Genomic DNA, 20,159 nt, shown 5'->3' on the forward strand with positions numbered 1-20,159 from the left:
TAAATATTTTTCTCTTTTATTAATCATGTTCATTTTCTTATAAATCTTGTAAACTCTGTTTACTTGGAAGCTACAGGTGCTCCTGAGTAAAATGGACCCCCTTTTGCTGCAACACAATGTACAGAAATGGTGCAAAATGTATGTCCGTCATGAAATATGGCCTCAAAATGAGCAGCGAAACGACTGGGGGTGTAAACTCTGTGGATTTTGAAATTAAAAATGCTCTTGAGTAGAATGGACACCCCCCCCCCCCTTTTACAGTGGCACAAAGTATAGATCATTTTGTACAGTGCAATAGGTATGTCCAATATGAAGAATTTTTTACATTTAAGTTGATGGGCCACTCTATAAGGGCCGCTAAAATGAGCAGCGACACTCCTCTGGGTGTAAACTCTATGGATTTGAAAACCTCAAGTGCTCCTGAGTAGAATGGACCCCCTTTTACTGTGACACAAGGTACAGATAATTTTGTAGTGCAATACGAAAAAACCATTGGATTTAAGTTGATGGCCCACTCTATAAGGGCTGCCAAATGAGCAGAGATGCTCCTCTGGGTGTAAACTCTGTGGATTTGGACACTAGAAGTGCTCTGAGTAGTATGGACCGCCCTTTTACTGCAACACAACATACAGATCATTTTGTATGATGCAATAAGTGATAGAAGTACACACACACAAACATTGTTGACCATATAGGCTTGGAAAAAATATACATAAAAAATGAAATTACATAACATAATATGGAAATACTCGTATTTATTATTTGTAGGATAATTAGTATAAATTAGTATATATATGTCGATAGTTGTGCACATTTTCATTATTCATTTACAAAGTACACAGGACGGAACTTTTACTCTGAATGATTCCACAAATCCGTGACCCGGAAGTACTTATTTGTTCTTGCCTTTTTCAATCACAGCGGTTAACGTGATTCTGAAAACCCACTGATCGATGCTCGTGATTAGCTAGTAAGCGAGACACGTATTACACCTCTATAGCTAACTTGTTTAAGATCTTGAGTTTACTAGCTAACATTATTAGTTAGACGATTTGCGGACGAGTACAGTAGATTATAGCTAGTTACACAACCGGCTTGCCCAGATATCAATATTAATTCCGTCACTGGTAAATTGAGACCTAGCGGGATACACTAATACTATGCTAGTTAGCTACTGTATTTTTAAGGAATTAGCTCAAATTATGCTGGCCAGATTATTAAAGGGAAGTATGTAGAAGCTAACGTTAGTTGGCTGGCTAAATTTAGTAGCTATTAACAATAACTTTTGTTGACTGTAAAAGTTAGCTTGCTTGCTTGCTAGCCAAACGTAAAGCTAACGTTAGCCAACTAACGTTATTTTGCAACTGTTTCTGTCATGTGTTACAGAAAAACAAAGATGTCACAGAAGCGTCGTTCCCAGTCTTGGATAGAGTTGAAACAAGCAGGCAACGAATTCTTTAAAACTGGACAGTATGGGGAGGCTGCCTCTATTTACAGCCAGGGTATCAAAGAAGTGGAGAAGTCAGGTAGGTAGCTAGCTAACAAGCCAGTCACAACAATGGCTTAATGTTCTAGTAGTGTTTTCTGTGACCAGGCTACATGGTAGGGGGTTACATTAAACGTTGGTTCTGGTGTTATACTTTGTATTGCATGTTATAGAGAAGCTTCCCAGGAACACACAGCACTATTTCATGAGGATAGGATTTACCATTGCTAAAATCTTATTTTATGGGAAGATTGTTCCATTTAATTAGATCTGCTATCATATTGTTGAGTAATGGGATAACGTTATCTTTATACACTGTGTACAAAACCTTGGAAACACCTTACTAATATTGAGTTGACCCCCTTTTGCCCTCGGAACAGCCTCAATTCGTCAGGGCATGTGCTCTGCAAGGTGTCAAAAGCGTTACATAGGGATGCTGGCCAATGTTCACTCCCAATGCGTCCCACAGTTGTGTCAAGTTAGCTGGATGTCCTTTGCATGGTGGGTCATTCGTGATACACATGGGAAACGGTTGAGCGTAAAAAAATCCAACAGCGTTGCAGTTCTTGATACGCTCAAACCGGTGTGCCTGGAACCAACTAATATACCCTGTCAAAAGTACTTAAATCTTTTGTCTTGCCCGTTCATCTTCTGAATGGCACACACACAATCCATGTCTCAAGGTAAAAACATTTTTTAAAAGTTTAAACTGTCCTCTCCTGATCAGTCTGTCATGGAAAGAGCACTTGTTTAATGTTTTTTACACTCAGCGTATATTTGTTGTTTGTGGTCACTAATAAGCATTCTAAGTATTTGATATTGTTTGTGGTCAACTTAATAGATTGCTGTAGATCATTAATCTTCCTAATGATATTATTTTGTTTTTCCCCCAGGTGAATTGTATTAGTATTTTGAAAATAATTTTAGCAAGGGGGGCATTGTTTTCAATACTGGTTAGGTATAGCAGGACATAATCTGCAAATGCGTTTAGTTTATATTAATGTTTGCCAAGACTGATACTTGTTACGCTTGGGTCCTGTCTAATTCTTTCTGCAAGAGATTCACTTGCCAGTGCAAACAGGAGGGAGAGAGAGAAGACATGCCTTTCTTTTGCCCCTTTCTTAAGCAATTTAATCAGATAATGTATTATTTGTGTATATTTTTGCATCAGCACATTTATTATTTCAGCTGGAAAGTTGAAAGCTTTCAAAGTTTTGAATAGAAAAGGACATTCAAGATGGTCTAATAGCCTTTTCGGCATCAATAGTCATTTTTGCTGAATCTATATACAGTGCATTCGGAAAGACTCCCAGACATTTTGTTAAGTTAAAATTCCAAGGCCCTTCTCCCCTGATTGCTCAGTGTGGTAAGGGCGGCCAGCTCTAGGAAGAGTCTTGGTGGTTACCCTTCTCCAGATCTGTGCCTCCTCACAATCCTGACTCAGAGCTCTACTGACAATTCCTTTGACCTCATGGCTTGGTTTTTGCTCTGACATGCGCTTTGGGACCTTATACAGACATGTGTGTCTTTCCAAATCATGTCCAATCAATTGAGTGTACCAGAGTGGCACCTGAGCTCAATGTCAAGTCTTAGCAAAGGCTTTTAATACTTATGTAAATAAGGTATTTCTGTTTTTTTATTTGTAATAAATTTGCTAACATTTCTAAAAACCTGTTTTTCACTTTGTCATTATGGGATATTGTGTGTAGATTGAGGAAAATGTTTTAGTCTTATTCTAAAATGGATTAACTAACGTAACAAAATGTGGGGAAAGTCAGTCTGAATACTTTCCCAATGTTCTGTATACAAAGTATGTGGACACCCCTTCAAATTAGTGGATTTAGCTAGTTCAGCCACACCCCTTGCTGGCGGGTGTATAAAATCGAGCACACCGCCATGCAAACTCACAGAACGGGATTGCGTTTTTTTGTGTAGCGTTTTTTTAAAAGCCTGTCCTCAGGAAGCAACGTCAGGACAAGAACTGTTTGTCGGGAGCTTCATGAAATGAGTTTCCATGGCTGATCAGCCGCACACAAGCCTAAGATCACAATGCGCAATGCCAAGCTCGCCGCCATTGGACTCTGGAGAAGTGGAAACGCATTTTTCTCTTCACGAATCTGGGTTTGGCAGATGCCAGGAGAACGCTACCTGCCCCGAATGCATCGTGCCAACTGTGTTGGAAGAGGAATAATGGTCTGGGGCTGTTTTTCATGGTTTGAGCTAGGCCCGTTAGTTCCAGTGAAGGGGAATCTTAAACGCATAAAGTGGCATTCTATACGATTCTGTGCTTCTAACTTTGTGGCAACAGTTTGGACAATGCCCTCGTGCACAAAGCAAGGTCCAGACAGAAATGGTTTGTTGAGATCGGTGTGGAAGAACTTGACTGGCCTGCAGAGCCCTGACCTCAACCCTATTGAACACCTTTGGGATTGGAACGCGAGCCAGGCCTAATCGCCCAACATCAGTGCCCGGCTTCACTAATGCTCTTGTGGCTAAATGGAAGCAAGTCCCCGCAGCAATGTTCCAACATCTAATGGAAACGGGGGACCAACTCCATAATAATGCCCATGATTTTGGAATGCGATGTTCGATGAGCAGGTGATTAGGCTATTGTGGTTTGTGGAATCCCAGTCCACAATCCCAGTGTGAAGTTGCTGGATATTAGCGGGAACTGGAACACGCTGTCGATCCAAAGCATCCCAAACATGCTCAATGGGTGACATGTCTGATGAGTATGCAGGCCATGGAAGAACTGGGACATTTTCAGCTTCCGGGAATTGTGTACCGATCCTTGCGACATGGGGGCATGCATTATCATGCTGAAACAGGATGTGATGGCAGCGGATGAATGGCACGACAATGGACATCATGATCTCGTCACGGTGTCTCAGCATTCAAATTGCCATCGAAAAAATGCTACGGTGTCCGTTGTCCGCTTATACCATAACCCCACGCCACCATGGAGCACTCTGTTCGCAGTGTTGACATCAGTGAACCGCTCACCCACACGACGCCATCCATGCTGTCTGCCATCTGCCCGTCGTAACCAACTTCAGTGGGAAAATGCTCACCTTCAATGGCACGCTGGAGAAGTGTGCTTTTCATGGATGAATCCCGGTTTCAACTGTACCGGGCAGATGGCAGACAGCATGGATGGCGTCGTGTGGGTGAGCGGTTCGCTGATGTCAACGCTGCGAACAGAGTACTCCATGGTGGCGGTGGGGTTATGGTATTGGGAGTCATAAGCTACGGACAACGAACACCGTAGCATTTTTTCGACGGCAATTAGAATGCTGAGACACCGTGACGAGATCATGATGTCCATTGTCTTTTATTTTTCCCAGCACAATGTGCACCTGTGTAATGATGATTCTGTTTAATCAGCTTCTTGATATGCCACACCTATCAGGTGGATGGATTATCTTGGCAATTATAATTGGTTTGGCGTCTATTCTTTGTCCTGTCTACATTTGTAATGGTAACGGTTTTAATTTACATATTTAATAAGAGCATCTTGACTGGCTAAATCACCACTTGGTGACTGTAAGGTGCTACAGAGGGTAGTGGTTATAGCCCAGTACATCACTGTGGGCCGAGCTCCCTGCCACCCAGGACCTCTATACCAGGCGGTGTCAGAGGAAGGCCCTAAAAATGGTCAGACTCCAGCCACCCAAGTCACAGACTGTTCTCTTTGCTACTACAAGGCAAGCGATGCACCAAGACTGGAACCAAACAGGACTCTGAACAGCTTCTACCCCCAAGCCATAAGACTGCTAAATAGTTAAATAGTTAACCAAATAGCTACCCGAACTAACTGCATTGATCCTTTTTGCACTGACTTTTTTGTCTCATCACATACGCTGCTGCTATTGTTCATTATCCGTCACTTTATTCCTAGTTATATTTGCATATCTACCTCAGTTACCTAATACCCCTGCAGATTGACTCGGTACCCTAGTGTGTGTGTGTGTGTGTGTGTGTGTGTGTGTGTGTGTGTGTGTGTGTGTGTGTGTATGTAGTGATGAAGAGAGAGATATTGTCTCTAGAAACATCATTGAAACCAGGAGATGTCATTGCATGTGTGGGTGGTGGAACTAATAGGTTGGATAAGGTATAATGATTGTGTCCCACTTGTTGTTGATTCTTCACAAAAAAATACAGTTTTGTATCTTTATGTTTGAAGCCTGAAATGTGGCAAAAGGTCGCAAAGTTCAAGGGGGCCGAATACTTTCGCACTGTACTTTCGCACTGTACGTACGTACGTACAGTGCGAAAGTATTCGGCCCCCTTGAACTTTGCGACCTTTTGCCACATTTCAGGCTTCAAACATAAAGATACAAAACTGTATTTTTTTGTGAAGAATCAACAACAAGTGGGACACAATCATTATACCTTATCCAACCTATTAGTTCCACCACCCACACATGCAATGACATCTCCTGGTTTCAATGATGTTTCTAGAGACAATATCTCTCTCTTCATCACTCAATACCTAGGTTTACCTCCACTGTATTCACATCCTACCATACATTTGTCTGTACATTATACCTTGATGCTATTTTATCGCCCCCAGAAACCTCCTTTTACTCTATGTTCCAGACGTTCTAGACGACCAATTCTCATAGCTTTTAGCCGTACCCTTATTCTACTCCTCCTATGTTCCTCTGGCGATGTAGAGGTGAATCCAGGCCCTGCAGTGCCTAGCTCCACTCCTATTCCCCAGGCACTCTCTTTTGATGACTTCTGTGACCGTAATAGCCTTGGTTTCATGCATGTTAACATTAGAAGCCTCCTCCCTAAGTTTGTTCTATTCACTGCTTTAGCATACTCAGCCAACCCGGATGTTCTAGCTGTGTCTGAATCCTGGCTTAGGAAGACCACCAAAAATTCAGAAATTTTAATTCCAAACTACAACATTTTCAGACAAGATAGAACTGCCAAAGGGGACGGTGTTGCAATCTACTGCAAAGATAGCCTGCAGAGTTCTGTCCTACTATCCAGGTCTGTACCCAAACAATTTGAACTTCTACTTTTAAAAATCCACCTCTCTAAAAACAAGTCTCTCACCGTTGCCACCTGCTATAGACCACCCTCTGCCCCCAGCTGTGCTCTGGACACCATATGTGAACTGATTGCCCCCCATCTATCTTCAGAGTTCGTGCTGCTAGGTGACCTAAACTGGAACATGCTTAACACCCCAGCCATCCTACAATCTAAACTTGATGCCCTCAATCTCACACAAATTATCAATGAACCTACCAGGTACCTCCCCAAAGCCTTAAACACGGGCACCCTCATAGATATCATCCTAACCAACTTCCCCTCTAAATACACCTCTGCTGTCTTCAACCAAGATCTCAGCGATCACTGCCTCATTGCCTGCATCCGTAATGGGTCAGCGGTCAAACGACCTCCACTCATCACTGTAAAACGCTCCCTGAAACACTTCTGCGAGCAGGCCTTTCTAATCGACCTGGCCGAGGTATCCTGGAAGGATATTGATCTCATCCTGTCAGTAGAGGATGCCTGGATATTTTTTTAAAAATGCCTTCCTAACCATCTTAAATAAACATGCCCCATTCAAGAAATTTAGAACCAGGAACAGATATAGCCCTTGGTTCTCCCCAGACCTGACTGCCCTTAACCAACACAAAAACATCCTATGGCGTTCTGCATTAGCATCGAACAGCCCCGTGATATGCAGCTGTTCAGGGAAGCTAGAAACCATTATACACAGGCAGTTAGAAAAGCCAAGGCTAGCTTTTTCAAGCAGAAATTTGCTTCCTGCAACACTAACTCAAAAAGTTCTGGGACACTGTAAAGTCCATGGAGAATAAGAACACCTCCTCCCAGCTGCCCACTGCACTGAAGATAGGAAACACTGTCACCAATGATAAATCCACCATAATTGAGAATTTCAATAAGCATTTTTCTACGGCTGGCCATGCTTTCCACCTGGCTACTCCTACCCCGGACAACAGCACTGCACCCCCAACAGCAACTCGCCCAAGCCTTCCCCATTTCTCCTTCTCCCAAATCCATTCAGCTGATGTTCTGAAAGAGCTGCAAAATCTGGACCCCTACAAATCAGCCGGGCTAGACAATCTGGACCCTTTCTTTCTAAAATTATCTGCCGAAATTGTTGCCACCCCTATTACTAGCCTGTTCAACCTCTCTTTCGTGTCGTCTGAGATTCCCAAAGATTGGAAAGCAGCTGCGGTCATCCCCCTCTTCAAAGGGGGGACACTCTTGACCCAAACTGCTACAGACCTATATCTATCCTACCGTGCCTTTCTAAGGTCTTCGAAAGCCAAGTAAACAAACAGATTACCGACCATTTCGAATCTCACCATACCTTCTCTGCTATGCAATCTGGTTTCAGAGCTGGTCATGGGTGCACCTCAGCCACGCTCAAGGTCCTAAACGATATCTTAACCGCCATCGATAAGAAACATTACTGTGCAGCCGTATTCATTGATCTGGCCAAGGCTTTCGACTCTGTCAATCACCACATCCTCATCGGCAGACTCGACAGCCTTGGTTTCTCAAATAATTGCCTCGCCTGGTTCACCAACTACTTCTCTGATAGAGTTCAGTGTGTCAAATCGAAGGGTCTGCTGTCCGGACCTCTGGCAGTCTCTATGGGGGTGCCACAGGGTTCAATTCTTGGACCGACTCTCTTCTCTGTATACATCAATGAGGTCGCTCTTGCTGCTGGTGAGTCCCTGATCCACCTCTACGCAGACGACACCATTCTGTATACTTCCGGCCCTTCTTTGGACACTGTGTTAACAACCCTCCAGGCAAGCTTCAATGCCATACAACTCTCCTTCCGTGGCCTCCAATTGCTCTTAAATACAAGTAAAACTAAATGCATGCTCTTCAACCGATCGCTACCTGCACCTACCAGCCTGTCCAACATCACTACTCTGGACGGCTCTGACTTAGAATACGTGGACAACTACAAATACTTAGGTGTCTGGTTAGACTGTAAACTCTCCTTCCAGACCCATATCAAACATCTCCAATCCAAAGTTAAATCTAGAATTGGCTTCCTATTTCGCAACAAAGCATCCTTCACTCATGCTGCCAAACATACCCTTGTAAAACTGACCATCCTACCAGCCCTCGACTTTGGCGATGTCATTTACAAAATAGCCTCCAATACCCTACTCAACAAATTGGATGCAGTCTATCACAGTGCAATCCGTTTTATCACCAAAGCCCCATATACTACCCACCATTGCGACCTGTACGCTCTCGTTGGCTGGCCCTCGCTTCATACTCGTCGCCAAACCCACTGGCTCCATGTCATCTACAAGACCCTGCTAGGTAAAGTCCCCCTTATCTCAGCTCGCTGGTCACCATAGCATCTCCCACCTGTAGCACACGCTCCAGCAGTTATATCTCTCTAGTCACCCCCAAAACCAATTCTTTCTTTGGCCGCCTCTCCTTCCAGTTCTCTGCTGCCAATGACTGGAACGAACTACAAAAATCTCTGAAACTGGAAACACTTATCTCCATCACTAGCTTTAAGCACCAACTGTCAGAGCAGCTCACAGATTACTGCACCTGTACATAGCCCACCTATAATTTAGCCCAAACAACTACCTCTTTCCCAACTGTATTTAATTTTTATTTATTTATTTATTTTGCTCCTTTGCACCCCATTATTTTTATTTCTACTTTGCACATTCTTCCATTGCAAAACTACCATTCCAGTGTTTTACTTGCTATATTGTATTTACTTTGCCACCATGGCCTTTTTTGCCTTTACCTCCCTTCTCACCTCATTTGCTCACATTGTATATAGACTTGTTTATACTGTATTATTGACTGTATGTTTGTTTTACAACGACACAGAGTTACACATGGAGTATCTGTCGAACTGCTTTGCTTTATCTTGGCCAGGTCGCAATTGTAAATGAGAACTTGTTCTCAACTTGCCTACCTGGTTAAATAAAGGTAAAATAAAAAATAAATAAATAAAATCATGAAGTGGAACGACATTTATTGGATATTTCAAACTTTTTTAACAAATCAAAAACTGAAAAATTGGGCGTGCAAAATTATTCAGCCCCTTTACTTTCAGTGCAGCAAACTCTCTCCAGAAGTTCAGTGAGGATCTCTGAATGATCCAATGTTGACCTAAATGACTAATGATGATAAATACAATCCACCTGTGTGTAATCAAGTCTCCGTATAAATGCACCTGCACTGTGATAGTCTCAGAGGTCCGTTAAAAGCGCAGAGAGCATCATGAAGAACAAGGAACACACCAGGCAGGTCCGAGATACTGTTGTGAAGAAGTTTAAAGCCGGATTTGGATACAAAAAGATTTCCCAAGCTTTAAACATCCCAAGGAGCACTGTGCAAGCGATAATATTGAAATGGAAGGAGTATCAGACCACTGCAAATCTACCAAGACCTGGCCGTCCCTCTAAACTTTCAGCTCATACAAGGAGAAGACGGATCAGAGATGCAGCCAAGAGGCCCATGATCACTCTGGATGAACTGCAGAGATCAACAGCTGAGGTGGGAGACTCTGTCCATAGGACAACAATCAGTCGTATATTGCACAAATCGGGCCTTTATGGAAGAGTGGCAAGAAGAAAGCCATTTCTTAAAGATATCCATAAAAAGTGTCGTTTAAAGTTTGCCACAAGCCACCTGGGAGACACACCAAACATGTGGAAGAAGGTGCTCTGGTCAGACAAAACCAAAATTTAACTTTTTGGCAACAATGCAAAATGTTATGTTTGGCGTAAAAGCAACACAGCTCATCAACCTGAACACCATCCCCACATCCCCTCAAACATGGTGGTGGCAGCATCATGGTTTGGGCCTGCTTTTCTTCAGCAGGGACAGGGAAGATGGTTAAAATTGATGGGAAGATGGATGGAGCCAAATACAGGACCATTCTGGAAGAAAACCTGATGGAGTCTGCAAAAGACCTGAGACTGGGACAGAGATTTGTCTTCCAACAAGACAATGATCCAAAACATAAAGCAAAATCTACAATGGAATGGTTCAAAAATAAACATATCCAGGTGTTAGAATGGCCAAGTCAAAGTCCAGACCTGAATCCAATCGAGAATCTGTGGAAAGAACTGAAAACTGCTGTTCACAAATGCTCTCCATCCAACCTCACTGAGCTCGAGCTGTTTTGCAAGGAGGAATGGGAAAAAATTTCACTCTCTCGATGTGCAAAACTGATAGAGACATATCCCAAGCGACTTACAGCTGTAATCGCAGCAAAAGGTGGCGCTACAAAGTATTAACTTAAGGGGGCTGAATAATTTTGCACGCCCAATTTTTCAGTTTTTGATTTGTCAAAAAAGTTTGAAATATCCAATAAATGTCGTTCCACTTCATGATTGTGTCCCACTTGTTGTTGATTCTTCACAAAAAAAATACAGTTTTATATCTTTATGTTTGAAGCCTGAAATGTGGCAAAAGGTCGCAAAGTTCAAGGAGGAATACTTTCGCAAGGCACTGTATACAAGTTCTTTATTTATTAATTATTTATTACTTTTATTATTACATTAGACTTTTCTATTATTTCTCTCTGCATTGTTGGGAAGCATTTTACTATTAGTCTACTCCTGTTGTTTACTAAGCATGTGACAAATAACATTTGATTTGAAATTAAGCATTACGGAATACATAATTTAAGCCCAATAATTGAAGGTAGCCTAGTCATATTATTATCAAGACTTTATGCAAAGCTGAGAGTTTAACAATTTATGAAATTAGAATACAACTTTTTATACTGTCTTATGTTCAATTAACTGCTATTTAGCAATGTTTTTTTAATCGATTGTAGGGCTGTAGCCACTCTGGTAGTTTTTACTTGAAATAATAAAACCATCAATCACAAAATTCGCAGCGGGCAAAATAACGTCAATGCCTCGCAGTGCTGCCGCTCGCCCAGCTCGTTGCCTCAGCAAACAGGCACTCCCACTACCACGAACTGCGTCAGACACTCGCGCTCCCACAAAACACGTTCCATATCCCACAGCTAACAAGCTAGCGCTCATCATTGAAATGGCCACACGTGAATTCGGACCAACCCCCGACGACCTATACATGAACATACAGTGGGGCAAAAAAGTATTTAGTCAGCCACCAATTGTGCAAGTTCTCCCACTTAAAAAGATGAGAGAGGCCTGTAATGGTCATCATAGGTACACTTCAACTATGACAGACAAAATGAGAAAAAAAATCCAGAAAATCACATTGTAGGATTTTTAATGAATTTATTTGCAAATTATGGTGGAAAATAAATATTTGGTCAATAACAAAAGTTTATCTCAATACTTTGTTATAGACCCTTTGTTGGCAATGACAGAGGTCAAACGTTTTCTGTAAGTCTTCACAAGGTTTTCACACACTGTTGCTGGTATTTTGGCCCATTCCTCCATGCAGATCTCCTCTAGAGCAGTGATGTTTGGGGGGCTGTTGCTGGGCAACATGGACTTTCAACTCCCTCCAAAGATTTTCTATGGGGTTGAGATCTGGAGACTGGCTAGCCCACTCCAGGACCTTGAAATGCTTCTTACGAAGCCACTCCTTTGTTGCCCGGGCGGTGTGTTTGGGATCATTGTCATGCTGAAAGACACCGCCACGTTTCATCTTCAATGCCCTTTCTGATGGAAGGAGGTTTTCACTCAAAATCTCACGATACATGGCCCCATTCATTCTTTCCTTTACACGGCTCAGTCGTCCTGGTCCCTTTGCAGAAAAACAGCCCCAAAAGCATGATGTTTCCACCCCCACCCCCTTCACGGTAGGTATGGTGTTCTTTAGATGCAACTCAGCATTCTTTGTCCTCCTGTTCTTTAGATGCAACTCAGCATTCTTTGTCCTCCAAACACGACACGTTTTTTTACCAAAAAGTTACATTACGGTTTCATCTGACCATATGACATTCTCCCAATCTCCTTCTGGATCATCCAAATGCTCTCTAGCAAACTACTGATGTGTACGGACATGTACTGGCTTAAGCAGGGGGACACGTCTGGCACTGCAGGATTTGAGTCCCTGGCGGCGTAGTGTGTTACTGATGGTAGGCTTTGTTACTTTGGTCCCAGCTCTCTGCAGGTCATTCACTAGGTCCCCCCATGTGGTTCTGGGATTTTTGCTCACTGTTCTGGTGATCATTTTAACCCCACGGGGTGAGATCTTGCGTGGAGCCCCAGATCGAGGGACATTATCAGTGGTCTTATATGTCTTCCATTTCCTAATAATTACTCCCACAGATGATTTCTTCAAACCAAGCTGCTTACCTATTGCAGATTCAGTCTTCCCAGCCTGGTGCAGGTCTACAATTTTGTTTCTGGTGTCCTTTGACAGCTCTTTGGTCTTGGCCATAGTGGAGTTTGGAGTGTGACTGTTTGAGGTTGTGGACAGGTGTCTTTTATACTGATAACAAATTCAAACAGGTTCCATTAATACAGGTAACGAGAGGAGGACAGAGGAGCCTCTTAAAGAAGTTACAGTTCTGTGAGAGCCAGAAATATTGCTTGTTTGTAGTTGACCAAATCCTTATTTTCCACCATAATTTGCAAATAAATTCATTAAAAATCCTACAATGTGATTTTCTGGATTTTTTTTCTCATTTTGTCTGTCATAGTTGAAGTTTACCTATGATTAAAATTACAGGCCTCATCTTTTTAAGTGGGAGAACTTGCACAATTGGTGGCTGACTAAATACTTTTTTGCCCCACTGTAGCTACGAAACTACATTGTAACATGCTGTTTTTTTTCGTGTCTCTGAAAACATCAATGACAGAAGCGAAGGAAAAACATTTCACCATCTATTTCAGACAAAAGACGTCTATGACAGTGAAACACCCCCTACTTTCCACACTTTATCTTGATCTGATGTGTTGAGGAATACTCATCGCAAATATAATAAATACACAGAATTCGTGGGTTTCACAAAAAGGTTCTTAGCACGGGACTTTACATTTTGGCTCATATCGTGTAAATATGATAACGCACAGTTATTGGGATTTTTAGACATGGGTAACAACTGCCACATGGACATTTTCAAGTTATTTATTTTGTATTTTGACGACCACATTATTGAACAGATGTGTTTATTGCTTTTCTTTTGGTACAATTCTCGCATAGCGTCCATTTGTTTGCCGCGTCACCTAACACCATATACATGTGTTTTATATTGTGCGTCATTGAAGTCTTCTAAAACCAGAACAAGCTTTCCATGTTCTGATACATTGTTACCACTGTAAATTAATTTACAGGAAAGAAGAATCCAGAGGATCTTAGTATCCTGTATTCTAACCGTGCAGCCAGTTATCTGAAGGATGGAAATTGTTGGGAGTGTGTGAAGGACTGTACAGTGTAAGTAGCCTACATTGTGGACATTATGTTTTGTGTTAGGCCATGAAGGCCTTTTTCTTCGGCTCTACAGTCGGTTCATACTGCTGCAGTAACACTCCTACCTCAAACATATTGGAATGAAACTGGCCGCGCTTATAAACCCAGGGTCGTTACAATATCAACATGATCTTTTCCCAATATACTGTAGCTCATTACTTGCTCATTACTTTGTCCGGTGTTGCTTAGATTGTCTTTCTTTGTCCATACTACTGCAGTAACACTCCTACCCTAAAACTTATCAACATAACATTTTCCCAATTTACTGTAACTCATTACTTTGAAACTCATTACTTTGTCCAGTGTTGCATAGGTTCTGTTCTGTCTTTCCTTGTCCATGCGACTGCAGAAACACTTATACCTAAAACATATCATGATAATCTTTTTCCAATATACTCAAGTAGAACATTACTTTGTCTGTTGTATAGGTTCTCTGGCTTTCTTTGTCCATACTACTGCAATAACACTGCTACCTAAAAATGTTTTATTTTATAGATCTCTTGACCTAGTTCCGTTTGGCATCAAGCCTCTCCTTCGCCGGGCTGCAGCGTATGAAGCATTGGAGAGATACAGATTAGCCTATGTGGACTACAAGACAGCCTTACAGATCGACTGTAACATACCTGCCGCCCATGATGGTACCAGCAGGTATTACATGTTGCACAAATCCATTTCACTTACAAAAAGCCTTTCAAGTCCTTTAACTTCTAAGAACTTCTGTGTATATAGGGGACATAATCAAGATAGTGGAATGTACAACTTGTTAACGCTCTTTCTTTCTAGAATGACGAAGTGTCTGACAGAGGTAGATGGACTCTCGTGGCGAGAGAAGCTCCCACTTATTCCCACTGTTCCGATGGCCGTCAAAGAAAAATTGTCTCTGGCAACAAGCCAACAAACAACGCAACACAATGGCACCAGAGAAAATGAGAAATCTGGTTGGTCTTTCATAGGATTCAGTCTCTCAAATATGAGTAGAAACACAAAATGCTGTTAATAATTTGGCTATTACTATTGGATTCTCATCTTTGTACAACCTGTAACATATGTACTGTAAATAATAAGATGTATCATTTTTTATTTCAGTCCCAGGAGAGGATTCCATTAAAAAAGCCCTAACCCTGAAAGAGGAAGGCAATGCGCAGGTGAAAAAAGGAGAGTACAAGAAAGCCATAGAGAAATACACTCAGAGCCTCAAACACAATTCCTCAGAAATCACAACCTACACAAATAGGTGAGACTAATAATGTCTATCTGGTGTGTAGACAAATGCCAACAAACCCTTGGGAGTGGTATTCCCAACTCTGCATTGTTATATAGTTCTGTGAAATGTTATTGCCCAGCTCCTGTTGTACAAGGGATGTGCATAATTCCTATATGGGACTCATTTGTGCCTTTTGTACTAAATAGGGCACTTTGCTACCTCTCTGTGAAGATGTACAAGGAGGCAGTGCAAGATTGTGGAGAGGCCCTGCGACTTGACTCCGCTAATATCAAGGCACTGTACAGACGAGCACAGGCACACAAGGAGCTGAAAGTGAGAGCCTTTCTGATGAACAAAAAATTGTTAGTACATTGTATGGAGTTTTTACATTTTGTTTGATGTGTTCATTTTGCCGTTCAGGACTACACAGCTTGCATTGAAGATCTAAACAGCTTGCTGAAAGTTGAGCCAAAGAACACAGCCGGACAGAATTTACTGCTGGAAGTGCAAAATAAGAAATGAGCTTGTGATTCGGATGGTTGCCTGTGGATGTGAACGACCCTACGCTGACCTGGTGTACATGCCTGAAGTGCCTGTATTCACTCACAGAAGCAGGTTTTCCAATCTATTTCCTGGCCTGTTTAACTTAAATCCACTCAAGATGGAGTATTGCTTTGACTACTACAGAGGAAGCAGTCAATGCAGTGCATATTTAGCCTTCATATAAATCATGCAATCACTGCATGAAACTGAAAATATAGCATTCAACCATTGTTTTACAAGGACTATGCATTTGTATGTATTTCCACTAGCATAAGAGATTTTCACGATCAACTACTGTTGTATTTGAAGATATAGTTCACCCAAATTACAAAATTACATTGCTTACAGAGTAAGTCTGTAAGTAAACCATTCTATGGACGAGGTAGGACAGCAATCCATGCATTGTTTTTGTTTACCTGGTCACTGTTTCAAATGCTAACTTTTTAGCATTTATGGCACAAATCCAATGCAAGTCAATCGTACCTATATTAGCATTCCCACACTTAATGTCCAAATCATTTAAAGTAACTTATGAGTTACACAATCAATATTTAGATACTTTAGGATGATTTGGACATGAAGCATGAAATTCTAATATAAGCACCTATTTATATTATCTTTAATACATCTATAGGTAAACTATCCCTTTAAGATCGTAGTTATCTTGGGCTTCCGAGTGGCACAGAGGTCTAAGGCATCTTAGTGCTAGAGGCGTCACTACAGACACGGCCATGATTGGGAGTCCCATAGTGCGGCGCACAATTGGCCCAGCGTCGTCCGGGTTTGGCCGGTGTTGGTCGTCATTGTAATTAAGAATTTGTTCTTAACTGACTTGCCCAGTTTAAATAAAGGTTAAATAAATAAAAAATTGGAACAGTTTATGGGTATTTTCATTGAGTCAAGGAAAGTAACACTATACCAGAGAAACAGATGGTTACCGTATTATTGTGAATTTAAGAGCATATTGAAACATCATTACCACCTGTATCACCTAACATGTTGACAATTCTATCAGTAATGCATAATCTTTAATGTCATTTTTTTTACTAATTAGGATTCAGGAAACAAACGGGACAAATCAAACTTTCATCCTCCCTGATGGGGGCTGAATTGGATGATACCAGTTGTGAAACTAGTTGTTTTCCATTGTCCAGTTGTTGCTTCAATTGCGGAATGTTTGAACATCTTTTTTGTTAAATTTATCTTTGGAATATCAATGCTTTTGCAGTGGTGACACAAGTTAGTGTGGGTGTTTTACATTTCAGCAATGTCATCTGGGTATATTTGTGATTGCAGCACTTTTTTTCAATTCTGTGAAATGTTGGAACGCTTACCTCATGGTGCAAAATAATAAAGATATGACTTTATACACAGTGTAATCATGGCATTTCAATATGTCAATTAAGGCTCAGCAATATTTCCCAAATGCACGTATCCTACATGGTCAAAGGTAATGTGGACACCTGCTCGTCTAACATCTCTTTCCAAAATCATAGGCATTCATATGAATTTAGTCCCCCTTTGCTTCTATAACAGCCATTAATCTTCTGGGAAGGCTTTCCACTAGATGTTGGAACATTGCTGCAGGGACTTGCTTCCATTCATCCACAAAAGCATTAGTGAGGTCGGGCAATGTTGTTGGGCAATTAGGCCTTGCTCACTGTTGGTGTTTGCAATCCATTCCAAAGGTGATCGATGGGGCTGACATCAGTGCTCTGTGTAAGCCAGTCAAGTTCTTCCACACTGATCTTGACAAACCATTTCTGTGTGGACATCGCATTGTACTCAGGGGCATTGTCATATTGAAACAGGAAAGAGCCTTCCCCAAACTGTTGTCACAAAGTTGGAAGCACAGATTTGTCTTGAATGTCATTGTATCATGTAGCGTTAAGATTTCACTTCACTGGAATTAAGGGGGCTAGCCCGAACCCTGAAAAACAGCCCCAGACCATTATTCCTCCTCCACCAAACTTTACAGTTGGCACTATGCATTCGGGCAGGTAGTGTTCACCTGGCATCCACCAAACCCAGATTCTTTCATCCGACTACCAGATGGTAAAGCGAGATTAATCATTCCATAGAAAGCGTTTCCACTTCTCCAGAGTCCAATGGTGGTGAGCTTTACACCACTCCAGGCATCCTATGGCGGTGCCACGTTGGTCACAGAGTTCTTCAATACAGGCCATTCTACTACCAATGTGTATTTTTATACAATGCTCAAAAAAATAGAGGGAACACTTAAACAACACAATGTAACTCCAAGTCAATCACACTTCTGTGAAATCAAACTGTCCACTTAGGAAGCAACACTGACTGACAATACATTTCACATGCTGTTGTGCAAATGGGATAGACAACAGGTGGAAATTATAGGCAATCAGCAAGACACCCTCAATAAAGGAGTGGTTCTGCAGGTGGTGACCACAGACAACTTCTCAGTTCCTATGCTTCCTGGCTGATGTTTTGGTCACTTTTGAATGCTGGCGGTGCTTTCACTCTAGTGGTAGCATGAGACGGAGTCTACAACCCACACAAGTGGCTCAGGTAGTGCAGCTCATCCAGGATGGCACATCAATGCGAGCTGTGGCAAGAAGGTTTGCTGTGTCTGTCAGCGTAGTGTCCAGAGCATGGAGGCGCTACCAGGAGACAGGCCAGTACATCAGGAGACGTGGAGGAGGCCGTAGGAGGGCAACAACCCAGCAGCAGGACCGCTACCTCCTCCTTTGTGCAAGGAGGAGCAGGAGGAGCACTGCCAGAGCCCTGCAAAATGACCTCCAGCAGGCCACAAATGTGCATGTGTCTGCTCAAACGGTCAGAAACAGACTCCATGAGGGTGGTATGCTCTGGACCGACGTCCACAGGTGGGGGTTGTGCTTACAGCCCAACACCGTGCAGGACGTTTGGCATTTGCCAAAGAACACCAAGATTGGCAAATTCGCCACTGGCGCCCTGTGCTCTTCACAGATGAAAGCAGGTTCACACTGAGCACACGTGACAGAGTCTGGAGACGCCGTGGAGAACGTTCTGCTGCCTGCAACATCCTCCAGCATGACCAGTTTGGCGGTGGGTCAGTCATGGTGTGGGGTGGCATTTCTTTGGGGGGCCACACAGCCCTCCATGTGCTCGCCAGAGGTAGCCTGACTGCCATTAGGTACCGAGATGACATCCTCAGACCCCTTGTGAGACCATATGCTGGTGCGTTTGGCCCTGGGTTCCTCCTAATGCAGGACAATGCTAGACCTCATGTGGCTGGAGTGTGTCAGCAGTTCCTGCAAGAGGAAGGCATTGATGCTATGGACTGGCCTGCCCGTTCCCCAGACCTGAATCCAATTGAGCACATCTGGGACATCATGTCTCGCTCCATCCACCAACGCCACATTGCACCACAGACTGTCCAGGAGTTGGCGGATGCTTTAGTCCAGGTCTGGGAGGAGATCCCTCAGGAAACCATCCGCCACCACATCAGGAGCATGCCCAGGCATTGTAGGGAGGTCATACAGGCACATGGAAGCCACACACACTACTGAGCCTAATTTTGACTTGTTTTAAGGACATTACATCAAAGTTGGATCAGCCTGTAGTGTGGTTTTCCACTTTAATTTTGAGTGTGACTCCAAATCCAGACCTCTATGGGTTGATCAATTTGATTTCCATGGATAATTTTTGTGTGATTTTGTTGTCAGCACATTCAACTATGTAAAGAAAAAAGTATTTAATAAGAATATTTCATTCATTCAGGTCTAGGATGTGTTATTTTAGTGTTCCCTTTATTTTTTGAGCAGTGTATTTTTTATTTCACCTTTATTTAACCAGGTAGGCCAGTTGAGAACAAGTTCTCATTTACAACTGCAAACTGGCCAAGATAAAGCAAAGCAGTTCGACACAAACAACACAGAGTTACACATGGAATAAACAAACGTACAGTCAATAACACAATAGAAAAGTCTATGTACAGTGTGTGCAAATGAAGTAAGATTAGGGAGGTAAGGCAATAAATAGGGCATAGTGGTGAAATAATTACAATTTAGCAATTAAACACTGGAGTGATAGATGAGCAGAAGATGAATGTGCAAGTATAGATACTGGGGTGCAAAGGAGCAACAACAACAACAAAAAATATGGGGATGAGGTAGTTGGGTGGGCTATTTACAGATGGGCTATGTACAGGTGCAATGATCTGTAAGCTGCTCTGACAGCTGATGCTTAAAGTTAGTGAGGGAGATATGAGTCCAGCTTCAGTGATTTTTGCAATTTTTTCAAGTCATTGGCAGCAGAGAATTGGAAGGAAAGGCTTTGGGAGTTGGCTTTGGGGGTGTCCAGTGAAATATACCTGCTGGAGTGAGTGCTACAGGTGGGTGCTGCTATGGTGACCAGTGAGCTGAGATAAGACGGGGCTTTACCTAGCAATATGAGTCTCCAGCTTCAGTGATTTTGCAATTCGTTCCAGTCATTGGCAGCAGAGAATTGGAAGGAAAGGCTTTGGGAGTTGGCTTTGGGGGTGATCAATGAGATATACCTGCT

The 20,159-nt window shown here is 42.4% G+C and overlaps 1 protein-coding gene across 2 annotated transcripts; it reads left to right on the forward strand.

Moving 5' to 3' along the window:
* The first annotated feature begins 887 nt into the window (after window positions 1-887).
* Window positions 888-17,005, forward strand: tomm34 (translocase of outer mitochondrial membrane 34). 2 transcript variants are annotated; one of them, XM_024426406.2, is made up of 8 exons: window positions 888-970; window positions 1,387-1,526; window positions 13,756-13,855; window positions 14,387-14,539; window positions 14,675-14,829; window positions 14,978-15,125; window positions 15,302-15,428; window positions 15,516-17,005. In XM_024426406.2, the coding sequence occupies exons 2-8, from the start codon at window positions 1,397-1,399 to the stop codon at window positions 15,615-15,617; spliced, it is 915 nt and encodes a 304-aa protein (XP_024282174.1). In that variant the 5' UTR covers window positions 888-970; window positions 1,387-1,396; the 3' UTR covers window positions 15,618-17,005. The 2 variants fall into 2 exon arrangements, with proteins under 2 accessions (XP_024282174.1, XP_024282175.1); XM_024426407.2 differs by lacking the exon at window positions 888-970 and adding an exon at window positions 977-1,127.
* Window positions 17,006-20,159: the final 3,154 nt, after the last annotated feature.

The sequence above is a fragment of the Oncorhynchus tshawytscha genome, linkage group LG07 (assembly GCF_018296145.1).
Source record: "Oncorhynchus tshawytscha isolate Ot180627B linkage group LG07, Otsh_v2.0, whole genome shotgun sequence".
Classification (NCBI taxonomy): domain Eukaryota; kingdom Metazoa; phylum Chordata; class Actinopteri; order Salmoniformes; family Salmonidae; genus Oncorhynchus; species Oncorhynchus tshawytscha.

Bases quoted from the DNA above. Each gene is read 5' to 3' on its own strand.
- tomm34 (XM_024426406.2), top strand. From the start codon at position 1,397: ATGTCACAGAAGCGTCGTTCCCAGTCTTGGATAGAGTTGAAACAAGCA. The intron at 14,830-14,977 runs GTTGGTCTTTCA...TTTTTATTTCAG, and splicing joins CAGAGAAAATGAGAAATCTG to TCCCAGGAGAGGATTCCATT. The intron at 15,126-15,301 runs GTGAGACTAATA...TGTACTAAATAG, and splicing joins ATCACAACCTACACAAATAG to GGCACTTTGCTACCTCTCTG.